This window comes from Euprymna scolopes, chromosome 2 (genome assembly GCF_053919585.1).
Source record: "Euprymna scolopes isolate OS-2025 chromosome 2, ASM5391958v1, whole genome shotgun sequence".
Lineage (NCBI taxonomy): Eukaryota > Metazoa > Mollusca > Cephalopoda > Sepiida > Sepiolidae > Euprymna > Euprymna scolopes.
In genome coordinates this window covers 139,078,569-139,093,599 of record NC_136483.1, presented here as the reverse complement: position 1 = coordinate 139,093,599, position 15,031 = coordinate 139,078,569, and the positions used below count along the sequence as shown (strand labels likewise).

The following is a 15,031-nucleotide window of genomic DNA, read 5'->3' as shown; positions in this document are numbered from 1 at the left end:
TGCACCTGTAAGGGAAGATTTCAAACTCGACGACTGTCACTGAATGACCACCATGTTATAGATATTGCCACACAGACTTAGGATTGTGCATGTTTTGTGCACTCTGAGTATGAGAGTGGAGATTTCCGGTGACCAGTGAGTCTTTGATCACATTTTAAAAGGTCCATCACAAGACAAAGATAAACGTGTAGCCACGGAGACTTAGGGTTAGCCCTGTGTTTCAGGGCTGGCGATGGTCTGGTTACATTAATTGGTCCCATGGCGTAGGATTGTACAGCATTCACTTGATGTGGTTATATGCATGATTTTTTGTTAGAATAATTTTAGGTTTCTGAACTTTTGCGAGCGATACTCGGAATGCAATTACAAATTACTTAGGTCTTCTACCCATTCATGTCTGACAAAACGAGAGCATATTACTCCCATGGATTAAATAAAGGGTTCCATTATAAAATTCCGTATAGATTCTCGAGATCGACAGAAAAATTCCCGAGATTGATAAGATACACATGAAGAATGTTGGTGGTTACATCGGCTGAAACATTGTGAAAATAAAACTCAAGATAGGAACAGTAGTTTGAATAATCCAAATAATAGGAATAATTTTAGTTTGTCAGTTTTATAGTATTTCAATCTTTTCTGTTAATACCTCGACCTTTATAAAAAAAAAAGCAAAAAACATAGCAAGAAAAAACATCTTTCTAAGAGCTTCTAAGACTGGTGTTTGTCCTACTGTCCTATCATGATAAGTGAAACAGATCACCTGAATCATCCCTGTAACAGGACCCTGGTCTTTTGCTGGTACCAATTTATACACTTGGGTGGAGTGATTGATTAAAGTACCTAGTACAGATGTAACACTGATTTCCCGACAAGTGATGGTCCAACGTCTTTTTTTATAAATCCGGGCAAAATCACGAGATAAAACGATTATCCCACTACTGTCAAACTAGTTTCCATTAAATACCGAGTTGTGCCTTTTGCCGGACCCTTACCAGTCCGCAACACTGGCGACGAGTAATATTAAGGAACTTGAGTTTATGTTACTGTCGTAGACCCATGCTAGGGGTTACAAATGAAAGAAACCACAAGTAGTGTAAAGTGTATAAAATATAATATGTATTTATCATAAAGAATACAGGAGCCACTAAAGTGGTATGAGAGGAACGTGTTCGTAGTATGCGGTTAAACATGGTATGAATGTCTCCATTTAGTCTCTGAAACCAATTAGTTTTGAAATAAGTGTGATTTGTACTCCACAACATTAACTTAAAAATATAACTCTATTGAATTTCATTTCTGAAACTAGTGATATTCATAGGACTGGTTGATTCCACTTCGTACTCAAATAGGGGTGATTTGTACCCCACAACAATTATCCACAACACTGGCAACAAAGGAATATTAAGAAACTCAACTTATGTCACTCACAACAGTAACAGAATGCTGTCGTTGATACTGATTTACACATGTGGACTGATTCACTTAATCCAGACAAAATCACGAGATGGAACTTGATTATCCCACTGCTATCAACGTACTTTGCTGACTTGCCAACAGATGACATTACATGTAGCGCATCATCAATTTCTTTGTTTACACTCTCATCTGAGAAAAATTTAATCTGCTGAAAATTTCTAGCATTCGCAAATGGTTTAAAAACATGGTAGGTGGATACTCAGTGGATTAAGGATCAGTGGTATGTTAGGGTTAGAGTTGTGTTGATGGATTATTACGTGAAAATCTGGGTAATTTATAAAGGTCACGGCTATGGAAAAAAATGCAAGAAAAAATCTGTGTATGCATTAAAAGTAGTTTTATGCTGTGGATTTTGTTATATATTATTGAATGAGAAATCATGTCCATTAAATATCCAGTTAGTATTATGCATCTAAAGTTGAGAAAAACAGGCTTGAAAAGTGTCAATGTTATGTGGAAGAAACTGGAGCAAAACAAAATGGCCACCAAATTTGAACTGATGTCGCTTTTATCTAGCAACGAAACTCGAATTTTAACTCAAAATGATTCGTCATTCAATAATATTTATTAAAAATTATATAAATTGAATGAATATTTAACAAAAACAACGATATTAAACTACTTTTAATGCCTAAACAGATGTTTTCTTGCATTCTTCTATGGCTGCGATCTTTATGAATTGCAGAAATCGGATTGGTTGGCAAGGCTCTGGAAAAAAATGTGTCAGAAAATAGGTGTTGAATGAATATTTTCAAGTGGTCACTGAGTACTAACCAGGCTTAAATACTACTTAGTTCCAACTTGTAAAATTCGGCTGACATAATTTTATATATTAAATAATTTGATGTCAATTTTGATAGATATCATTTAGATTATTGTTCTTTCTGCTGTGCTTCAAAGAATGACAACACACTGATATATGAAAATATGATGATATATCTTTACTGTTGGTGGTGGTGAATGAGTGTGGGTTAGCGAGGAAGGAAGACGCATGCACAAAAATTTGTTTGGTCCAAATCGCTGATATCAATTTTTTTTTTTTTATTATTTAACAATTTGAGACCAAAAATGTTAATAGTGTGACTTCATTGTAAATATAGTCACAAATGCAAAGAAATTTTATTAACTTTTTACAAGTGCTTCCAATCAGCAATTATGTTATTTTTTAACAATCCACCATATTTGTCTTTCCCAACCAGGTGGACTAACTTCAACCAATTATTATTTTGTTTTGGAGAATCAATCATGTTATGTTGTTTACTTCTTGCCAGGTGTGTGTGTGTGTGTGTGTGTGTGTGTGTGTGTGTGTGTGTGTGTGTGTGTGTGTGTGTGTGTGTGTGCGCGCGTGCGTGCGTGCATGTGTGCGTGTGTGTGTGTGCACCACTCCTGTCAAAATGATCTATTTAGTACAACCAGACTGGATATTTAACAATATCTGATAAATATCAGTTAAAAGATCATTTTATTTTGGATAATCAATCATGTTATGTTGTTTTCTTCCGGCCAGGGGTGTGTCTGATCCAAATGCACATCTCCTGTCAAATGACAGACTAGATATTTAATAATATCTGATCAATGTCAGTTAAGAGATAATCTCTGGAAAAATTTTACAACAGTGAATCAAAAGTTAGCAATATTTGTACATATTGCATGTGGTGGTTATATCAGTGAACTGAAACAGTTCAAGTTGTGCAAGGTACTAAATTTAGTCCGTAGTATCTGATATGTATTGCCTACATGTGTTATGCGGAAGCCACATGGGTGAACGTGCAAAGTAGTCTGATTCATGAACATATTTTACATGTTCAAACTTAGCTATAACGCCAGGGAAGCAACCAAAAATACTGTTTTATACTAAATAGTCACTACTTACAAAGGCCAAAAGCCACTCGAAGATAAGTATGAATGAAATAGATAGAGAGTCAGCTGAATAATCATAAATATTATGAGAAGATTAAAGGTAAAGTCTGGCAAGGTACTACAATAATTAAATATCTACAGACACCCGCGTTTTATCCTTTTGTGAATCTTCAGTGCAGATTCGAACCCGGCAACACAAGCCATCTCTGGCTTGATTAGCAAAGACCGTATCCATACAGCTACCGTTAACCACGTGAAATAATGTTGAAATTAAACATTTTATTTTTTTTTTAAATGTTTTTTACGTCAGTCAGAGTGATCTAATCATTATATGATGATCTATGCATAAGAGCTAATTGACCGACTTAATTCAACTGGAAGTGCCCAACGATAAGAAATGAGTTTCTTAAAGGGCTGACATAATTATTTACTATAATAATTAAATACCTACAGACACTAGTGTTTCATATATATATATATATATATATATATATATATATATATATATATATATATATATATATATATATATATATATACCCGAGGCCAGCAGAAATAAGATCCACTCACTGGCTGATTGTGGAAGACGTATCATTGACTAGTATGAACAACACCTAGTGTCTAACATACTTACAGTTTACTTCATGAAATATGAGGCACTGCTATAAAAACACTTATGCAACAAAAAGAAATACTTCTCTCTAGAATCTGTCTCCTTTGTTTAATTTGAACTTCTGTACCTTTTAAAGTAAACATTATTTTTGTTCGATTATTTAATAAAAAATAATCAAAATTTATTTAAAAAGTAATTCAAAAAGTAAAAACATTTCTTTTGCAGTATTTATAAGGCGATATCAAAGAAGATGATGTGACAACATGAGTATATATTACTGAGCAGGTGAATGAACTTTGACCTCCTCACAAAGAAAATTAAAGAACAGGTATTTTTTTTGTTTTTACATATTCCTTCCCTCTCATATATATAATTAATGTAAAAATATATGTGATCTTATATTTTTTTTTATTTTATTAATTTGCTAATGTACAGGAATACAAAATATCTTTTAAAAAGTCATATATATATATATCTTTTAAAAAGTCATATATATATATATATCTAATTTTAAATAAATAAGAATGTAAATATAAAAACTACTAATTATAGTGGGGGTGATAAGTAGTTAAATGGATTAATCCAAAGCTTATAAATACAAGACTGAAAAATTAAATGTATCCATTTCAAATGGATAGTACCAGTCAAGGATCCGTCACTTGACACTCAGCTCAACAGGTGAGGGGCCGGAGACCGGCCCAGCACCTGTTGGACTGAGGTACACCGCCTGGGTAATACCTAGGAGGTCCACCCTCCCAGGCCTTGCCACCGGGCTTTCCGGTGGGGCAAGTTTATTGCTTGTTGCCTGAGGCGCCCCGACCGGGGAATGCCGACGGGGTTACTCAGGCAATTTTTAAAATTGCAGGAGTGCCCCTCCTTTAGGGGAGCCTGCTGGGTTACCACTTTCCGGCCTTGTGCCACATTTTGCTGAGTGGACAGCAAATAAATATAATCCATTTCAAATGGATAGTACCAGTCAAGGATCCGTCACTTGACACTCAGCTCAACAGGTGAGGGGCCGGGAACCGGCCCAGCACCTGTTGGACTGAGGTACACCGCTTGGGTAATACCTAGGAGGTCCACCCTCCCAGGCCTTGCCACCGGGCTTTCCGGTGGGGCAAGTTTATTGCTTGTTGCCTGAGGCGCCCCGACCGGGGAATGCCGACGGGGTTACTCAGGCAATTTTTAAAATTGCAGGAGTGCCCCTCCTTTAGGGGAGCCTGCTAGGTTACCACTTTCCGGCCTTGTGCCACATTTTGCTGAGTGGACAGCAAATAAATATAATCCATTTCAAATGGATAGTACCAGTCAAGGATCCGTCACTTGACAATCAGCCCAACAGGTGAGGGGCCGGAGACCGGCCCAGCACCTGTTGGACTGAGGTACACCGCCTGGGTAATACCTAGGAGGTCCACCCTCCCAGGCCTTGCCACCGGGCTTTCCGGTGTGGCAAGTTTATTGCTTGTTGCCTGAGGCGCCCCTACCGGGGAATGCCGACGGGGTTACTCAGGCAATTTTTAAAATTGCAGGAGTGCCCCTCCTTTAGGGGAGCCTGCTAGGTTACCACTTTCCGGCCTTGTGCCACATTTTGCTGAGTGGACAGCAAATAAATATAATCCATTTTAAATGGATAGTACCAGTCAAGGATCCGTCACTTGACACTCAGCCCAACAGGTGAGGGGCCGGAGACCGGCCCAGCACCTGTTGGACTGAGGTACACCGCCTGGGTAATACCTAGGAGGTCCACCCTCCCAGGCCTTGCCACCGGGCTTTCCGGTGGGGCAAGTTTATTGCTTGCTGCCTGAGGCGCCCCGACCGGGGAATGCCGACGGGGTTACTCAGGCAATTTTTAAAATTGCAGGAGTGCCCCTCCTTTAGGGGAGCCTGCTGGGTTACCACTTTCCGGCCTTGTGCCACATTTTGCTGAGTGGACAGCAAATAAATATAATCCATTTTAAATGTGGAAATTGATGAATCGCACAGGTAAGAAATTCATTTTTATACTATGAAAAGGTTAGTAATTGCAATTAAGAATAGGAAATTGGATAAAAAAAATTTTGTAACATGTCTTCTTCCTAAGATTAAGGGTGGTGGTGTTTGATCAACACTGCTGGGGAGCCATGAAGTAATATACTGTTTTGTTTTTAAATCCCCGAAACAGTGTTTCATGGTAAACAATTGGTGATCCCTTGAAAAATAAAAAAAATTGGTATTATAGTAAATTCGAGAGAGTTGATGCAGTGATTGCAGGTGATTAAATGACTTACTGACTAAGTGTTTTTTTTTTGTTTTTTTTTACGAATGATAAAAAGTAATTTTTTGTGTAGTTTCAAATGTTAAAGAAACTTCAAAGACTATATATATATATATATATATATATATATATATATATATATATAGCAACACATTACTGCTTATGTAAAAAAAAAATTGAAAGTGTAACTTGCTCTACTTCGGTATTGAGCACTCTTGTATTACCCTCGTTACATTTCACTGGTTACCTTACCTCTGGAAAATATCAACCTCAAATTATATATATATATATATATATATATATATATATATATATAATTTGAGGTTGTTCACTGGAATATAACGAGGTTAATACAAGAGTGCTCAATACCAAAGTAGAGCAAGTTACACTTTCAATTTTTTTTACATAAGCAGATTGCTACACAATCATGAGTATGTTTCAGTCTTCTAGCATTTAGTAACTAGGGACCTCTTCAGGCAACAACGCTTATTTCACTTTTGAATATAAGCGTCGTTGTGCCTGAAGAAGTCTCTAGTTACTAAATACTAGAAGATTAAAACATGCTCATGACTGTGTAGCGACACATTACTGCTTATGTCAAAACAAATTGGGAGTGCATATATATATATATATATATATATATATATATATATATAGTGGCACCAAAAAGAAAGTCCGCACTTGTCATTTTTTACAAATCCGCAAATTTAAGTAAAATTGAATGTAACTGTTTAAACAACTTATACCTCATTTGATTCGCCATTTATTCCTCTATAATTTTACCTGTTCATATCTGACTTTTAACTGAAGTATCGTAGTGTTCACGTCAATTTAAAAAATTAACTTCAAATAGATTTTGAGTTTTTTTCTGTTTCTGTTTTGGTAAACATTAACAAGTCTAATATCCTATATATCGTCTTAATAAAACATATTTCTATAATTTTGTATTTAATTGTATCTTTTTGTAAAATGAACCAAAGGTATTTTTTTGTAGTAAAATCATGTGTTAAGGTTGAAAGCATTGATTCATTTTACCAAACCGCAAAACAAAAAAAATAAAAACTTTAATATCATATATATCGCCATGAATTTTACATCAAGAATTTCATTTTGAAGTTGTCTCAATACGTGTTATTGAATTGAAACAAAAAGTTTTCTATATAATTTAAACAGTATATCCAGAATTTTTTCTTTGTAAACCCTTCCATGGTTGTGCAATTTTTTAAAAGTTGTCTCAGCACGTGTGTTGTTTTTATTTAAAAGAAAAATACAAAAATCGTATACAGGAGAAATAATATTATCCGTAAGATTTTGACCGATGTAAAGAAAATAGACTGTAAAATTTCATAATTCACTGCCTAAGTAGAATCAAATATTGATTTATCAGATACAAGGTCTAATTAATAAAATTCGACTGACTTTTTTTATATATATATTAGATATATATAATTTTTTTCCTAAAGTTTTTTCTCGTTTTTTCCCCAGGATTTCTGCGATGGAACAGGCATTTTTATATCAAGTTTTCTGGATCACTGTTATATTTTTTCAACAAGACGAGATTCTCCCATTATTTGATTGTATGAACAGTGTTTTATCTTATTAATTTCAATAAACGATTCGTTAGATTTTCGGTGATCACTGGCTTGGATGAACTTAAGATAAAAATAGAAAAAAAGTGAATCTATATATGTCAGATGATATACTGATAGAGTGCTTTTTTACAAAGAGGCCATATTATCTATTTTATAGTTCAAATTGAAATATCTACTAAAAATAGTGAATGGGATAGAATATGTAATCTATAAAATCGATTGGAATGTCCCCATTTTTATGTAAAAGGCACAAAGTGAAATTTGCTGTAATTCACTGACTAGGTAAAATCAACTATAAATTTGTCAGATACAACGATATTTACACTTTGAGAATCCGACTGACTTTTAATTATATATTAGCTATATATATAATTTTAAATCGATGTATTTCGATAATAAACAAGTAATTTTATTTTTATCTAAAATTTTGCTTTAAAATAATCAAAAAATCGGACAAACGAATGTTGTTACTTTGATAACTAAAGCAGAAATTTTAAATTAAGAGTAGTTTTTGATTGCTATATATCTGCAATTTCGAAAAGCATCAAGTCAAGGGAAGAAGTAACTAAACCAACATGCCGGAGAAAAAATGTGGAAAAACCATTATTTTAGACCAATTTGGTCCTACTGAAATGATAAGCCATACATACCTAAAAGAATTCAAATTAAATTCTACATGCATTAGCCAAGATGTTTTAAGATCTAATTTCACTAATTTTTTTTGTTTTACCACATATCAAGGCCCGGAGGCCACTCAAGGATAACAGTTAATGTGTGTACGGTAGTCATTGGGACAATATCATAGTAATTGTTAGAAGTTGAAATTTGGTATGATTAGATTATTTAAGAGGACAGTTCACTAAGAATTTGTTTATGTTGGACTTGAAGATGACAATATTGTAGTCAGCTGGAAAGCAGACCAGCGGAACTTTTGTACTGGACTTATGTCGAATAAATCTGCAGTATGCATGCTACCTTTAAGCAATGGCAGCTGCGCAAGTATAAGTAAATCATTGGGGAGAGTAGAGTCTGCTATAGAATTTCTATGTGGGAACATGTGCTTCAATTGCCACTTTGAACCATTCAGTAGTCTCATTTGCGCACTGTTCTGCAGGAAGAGAAAAGATATTTCCTCATGGAGCATCTCTGATGTGATTCCTGATGGCAACCCAGATAGCCTTATTGTAGTACCTTGTTTTGCGCAGTGGCTCTTCAACTTGAGATCAAGAGTTTAGGGTGATGTCTATCATTACCACAGCGTGATCAGCATTTCCGAATGGGCAATGGGCATTTGTTACACAATCCTCAGGAACTGTCGTTAATAATAGGTCCAGAGTGAAGCTTGCTGGTCTAGACGATCTGGGAGACGGGTCGGGAACATTACTGTCTGTGTCAAGAAATCGGATATAGAAAATCAGATGTAGAAAGTTATAAGTAATTCTGCCACCTGTGTTTGTGTAGTTAGAGAAGCCAAGCCAATTACTGTAGTGAACATTAAAGTCACCAAATACATGTATTTGGGTGCTAGTGTCAAGGGAGAGTGCTACATCTATGCTGCCAGAGACATGATTGATTAGAGTATAGTCCTGGCTTGAGGAATTGAGCAATCAATCCTCATCTCAAAACGTCAGAAACGTGTAAAAATTAAAATTTTCTTTTCCAAAAGATCCTCTAATAATTAATACCTTTAAAAAAAAAATAATTGAAGCTGAATTTTAACATTTCAAAGTTGCCTTCACCTTCTGATTACATTTAACAAACACGTTTGAACTTACTCTTTACTTTGTTGCATATTAAGAAAATATGACATTGGGCATAATTTCTCATATAAGGAACTTTTTCATGATGCCATGTAATATCCTTCAATATGAATATATACTAGCATGGATACCCGACGTTACCTGGATAGACATAAAATTTGGGTTGGACAGAGCTGCTATACTAAGGATATTGAGCAACCGCCCCTCACCTTGAAAAGAACGGAAGAAGTAGGTGACAACCTGGACCCCGCCCACAAAAAAAATGAATCAAAACAACTTTTGTTTCAATAAAAATAGCAGTGAGTGCTCGTACGAGCGCAAAAAAAAAAAAAGAAAAAATTAGTAGTGTAGGCAGGCTCGAACCTGAAACACGAAAAAGGGAAAGAAGGGAAAAAGGTAAGTGGCAAACGCTTTTGCCAACCATACTACGACAACTTATGACGTCATGATCCTGAAAAAATAAATGCGTACGTGACTTGCAAAATATGCCGTCGTGAAAAGTGACCCCACTTGCAAGAAATGGTCCAGTTGACCACCACAGAATTAATCTTTTTTTTAATTCTCAGATATTATAGACCCGAAGAATCACTCTTTCAGATGGTGCCGGTTTCAACCCGGTCCAATGCAGCTGATGAAAGTTTTTAGCGGATATACCAACACGCACACAAACATACAAATTGACATTTAAAACTTATATAATAGTCAGGGGAAATAACTCTAAACTGGTTTCTAAAAAAAATCTATGTCTGCAATAATAATAATTCAAAATAAATTAAATTAAATATATTATCAATATAAACTAACTTTAAATGACAATCTTAAATAGAACATTAAAAACAATCATTTTGCTGTAAACAGTAACTAACATACAGCTATTTAGTAAAATCAATTTTCCTTAATATAATATGCAAATGAGGTTACTTCTTTATCGTATATTTTGCAAGAATCATACTATATATAGAAATAAATGAAATAGGAAAGTAATGGACCTTTCTTATGTATTAATCAAATTTTGAACAAACAAACAAGAATACAAATTCATACATACAGATATATACATATATATAAAAGAATAAAATACACAATATATCATGAAATGAAATGCCATAGTGAGACTGTATGAAAAATACAAAAAAAAAGAACTATTATTATTATTAGGAAGAAATCATCATAATGAGAACTTTAGCAGTTTCGTTCTGAGATATATATATATATATATATATATATATATATATATATATATATTAGTGGTGGGACAATTAATCAGAATGGGAATTGGAAAAATCAAAACTTTTTGGGGTAGCGGATTAGGTATTGAAATAGGAAAATGTTTTGCCTATTTTTGGATGCCAAAAACGATCCTGTTCATAATAGGCCAGTAGACATAGCTCCTCATCAAACTCTTCATACGATTTTTCCCAGGATGTCCTGTGTGAAAATCCCGGAGGATTCGTTTTTGGAGACATTTGGGAATCACCACTCTTTCGCCATATAATAAAACCTCATCGCAAAGCGAAAATACTTCCGGAACATCGTCCCTTTATGGCGATCTTTTTTTCTTTTGTCACATATGAATTCATCCTTGTCTGCTTCCCTTTTAATCTCTGACATGCGGATAAATAGTTTAGGCTCATTACCACAGTGTCCTGATTTCAAATCTTGCTAGATTCAGCCACTCTGATGAGTCATAGATGACGAAACACATGTCAGTGGATAATTATATTTTAAAAAAACAATATGTATGCCGCTCCCCATGTGGGGGTACCAAGTTGATTAAAGGGAAAATTATTTCCAACTCGCATTTAGGTAAAAAAGCACTTTCGTAAATAATTGAATTCATTCAAAATGTATCGCAAAAACAAAAACAAATAACATCTAAATAAATCGCGATATATCCAGACAGTCAAGCGGGATGGACACGCGGATAAAGGGTTTAGGCTAATTACTGCAGGGTCCTGATTTCGAATCACGCTAGATTCAGCCACTCTGATGAGTCATAGACGACGAAACACGTGTCAGTGAATAATTATATTTTAAAAAAACAATATGTATGCCGCTCCACATGTTGGTTAAAGGGAAAATTATTCCCAACTCGCATTTAGGTAAAAATGCACTTTCGTAAATAATTGAATTCATTCAAAACGTATCGCTAAAACAAAAACAAATAACATCTGTATATATATATATATATATATATATATATATATATATATATATATATATATATATATATATATATAAGAGAGAGAGAGAGAGAGAGAGAGTAAGAGATAGAAGGAAAGAGAGACATAGATAGATACAGGGTGAAATGATAAAATTGTCCCCCTAAAAAGACAACATGATTCCATTTCCGTTTGATGAAAACGGGTGTTTTTTTTTTGTTGCAGACCAGCTACCAGTTGGCCAGTTGTGTACAAATCCCAAGACCGATAGAAGCCTTCTATCATGTATGAAAGTGACACAATGTTCAACGACCGAGATTGGAGATGCGCCACTGTACAACTCATGCTCTCCTACCGATCCAAGTTATGACAACAGGACCATTGCCAGCACCCTCAAAATGCATCGTTCTATTGCCATGAATAACAGAGATGTGCCCAGGGTGATGAAAACAAAGTTTCTGGCTATGGTTATGGTCTTTGGTATAGTTTCAAATGAGGACAACGTCATACCACTTCACATCTTAGAAGTCGGCTTGAAAGTCAGCACCAAAGTGTACCTGGATGTGCTGAAGAGTGTGGTGATCCCCTGGTGCAATCAGGTGGCCACTGGTTAACCCTGAGTGTGGCAGTAGGACTCGGTGCCAGCCCACTAGTACAAAAAGACCCAGGCTTGGCTTCAGAAGGAGTGCTCCGACTTTGTATCCTTCTCTCACTGCCCCCCCCTCTCCTCTTCCGACCTGAACCCACTGGACTACTTCGTTTGGTCATACCTCGCGAACATCACTAACATGACCTCCCACAACACCAAAGCCAGCCTGATTGCTGCCATATTTGAGCTCTCTTCAGCATTTGTGGAAAAGGCATATTCCCAATTTTGAACTGTATTGAGACAGTGATTGAGGCTGAAGGCATCTACATTGAATAGATGTCAGCTCTACTACATAATCAAGTTAACTGAATCTATTTTTTCAATAAACGTTTTAAAATAAACCTGTAGTAGTGTTTTCTTTGGGGCGACAATTTTATCGTTCCACCCTGTAGATAGGTAGATAGATACATTTGCATAATTAACTTAATTTCTAAAATGTTAGTTTAGTAAACAACATAAGAAAGTTTTTATGTTTCATTTTTAGTACATTTCTGGATTGTCTCCCTTTGATATGACTGCCTTATCTCTGACAACCTTTGTAAAGCGATTTACTAATCAAGTTAACATGATCGGCATATAAAATTCTGAAAATTCAAAACTACTGACCTTCAAAAAAAAATATAAAAGTACACTAAACAAGATAAAATAAAGATAAAAAAAAAAACAATAACAAGACAAATCTATTGCAGACGAACAAAAACTTGACTTTACCATATCTTACATGCAGTCCCATAAAATTTAGGAATAAAATTGAGATAAAACTGTGCAAAAAATCTCTTAAGTGAGTTTTTTTTTTTTTATAAAGACAATCAAATTATTTGAAGATGAGCACTTTTGACTGGTTGGTTATTTTTGTTTTATGACATATCAACCCTTTTCAGGTTATTTAATGCCGAATCATATGATTTTGAAGAAATTTTTTTTTAATAGAATATAGTTTTTTTTTCAAGTCGGTTTCTATTTAACCCATAGTTGGGACCCTAACGGGTACTACCAGTCCGGGTCAAAGTTGACCTTGGAACAATCGCAATTAAAGGGTGGCTCCACACTCCCCAAAGCCCACAATCTCACCATTGGATATAGTTTAAGGTCATATCCAGGAGCGCACTTTTGGCAGCACAGTCCCTAAATGGTAAAGCTAACAAAAAATGTGGCTACATTATTCACCATGTTTCCTAGAATATGTATACAATAATTCATAATGATGTTCATTAGTTTAGGAGTTTGCCCGATATATACATATTGCTGATGCTCATACTCACACGCAGCAATACAATTAAAACTTTATTACATAAAATTTGAAGTTTCCTCTATTAAGTTTATGTGTTTATTTGAACTTTGGGTGAGGAGATTTGAGGAACACACCTCCTAAATGGCAACATTTACAAAAAAATAATTTGCTCACACTACTCACCGTATTACTTAGAATATATATTCCAAAATTCATAAAGATCAGTTTATTAATTTAGGAGTAAATTCTACACATAGAAATACATGTAAATATTGTAGGCTTTTTAGCATTAAATACTAATCCCTATAATGCCTATTAATTGCTGCGTTTGCATCGAACAGATACTATAATACAAAATTCACTGCACCTTGCACAACAAAGGCCCTTACAAAATTTCAGCCAGATTGCCCCAGTAGTTTCCGAGAAAAATTGGAATGGACATACAGAGAGACTAAGAGAAATATAATATAGATACACATGTGTAACTTTATATGTAGAGAAATAATATAAGAATTTTCAGGATTTTTGCAATTTTCATGAAACATTATAGTTATTTATTGAACTATTTATTTGTCATGCATGGCATTATCACGTTTGACACACCAATTCCTAAAGTTAAGCAACGTTGAACCTGGTTGGTAATAAAATGAGTAACCATATTGGAATATCAGGTGCTGTATGTGCACTCTGCATATCTCGGCATTGTTTTCAGTCATACTGGATTTCTCCTCGCCACTGGAATCAAGCAGGAGAGGTGTGGTTGAAGATTGTGCAACCCTTGCTTCACACTTACATGTGCAGCAACCCTTACAGTGGGTATTCATTGTCTTTTGAGACTGTACACACAATAACCCTTATCCCCGAGTGGCCCTTGGGCCTTGATAAGTGGTGAACTCCATGCAAAAAAAAAAAAAAAAAAAAAAAAAAAAAACGGAGGCGATGAATTATTTGTCATACCTCTTTACCTCAATTCATGAATTGTCCGCTGCTTCTCAGAAGATTTCAGGAATTCTCAGTTCAAGCACAATTGAATTTCTGCATAATCTAGTTCAAAGAGTTACCATTTTGAAGAGGGTGGAATACGGAGTGTGGAGTTTTACCACAAAAAACTTTTCTAAGACTAAGACACAGTATTACATTTTCATCAATCAGAGATTGCATGTTATTTGGTTTCTTGATCGCTCATTGGTTCTCACCAATGAGCGATCAAAAAACCAAATGAAGTCTTTTTTTAAACATACGTGCATGGGTATTTACGTTTTTTTTTTGTGTTTTTTTTACAAAGGGGTCATCACATATCAAAGTCCGGAGGCCACTCAAAGATAAGGGTTAATGTGTATATGGTAGTCATTAGGACAGCAGTATTGTGATTGTTTGTTATGTAAATTTGGTGTAATTAGATTATTTATGAGGACACTTCAATAAGAATTT

At 34.9% G+C, this 15,031-nt stretch overlaps 1 protein-coding gene across 4 annotated transcripts in view; it reads left to right on the top strand.

Annotated features, from left to right (window-relative positions):
• The window catches only part of LOC145296471 (lysosomal proton-coupled steroid conjugate and bile acid symporter SLC46A3-like), a 39,442-nt gene extending 26,689 nt beyond the window's left edge, over positions 1 to 12,753 (top strand). For 2 of the 4 annotated variants that reach the window (XM_080142537.1, XM_080142535.1), the window contains 2 exons: positions 4,178 to 4,280; positions 7,692 to 7,841. In XM_080142537.1, coding sequence (XP_079998663.1) covers positions 4,178 to 4,206 — 29 coding nt within the window. In that variant the 3' untranslated portion in view covers positions 4,207 to 4,280; positions 7,692 to 7,841. Of the gene's footprint in view, positions 1 to 4,177; positions 4,281 to 7,691; positions 7,842 to 11,945 lie in introns of those variants that run through there. The other 2 variants (XM_080142538.1, XM_080142536.1) reach the window with 2 other exon arrangements.
• Positions 12,754 to 15,031: the final 2,278 nt, after the last annotated feature.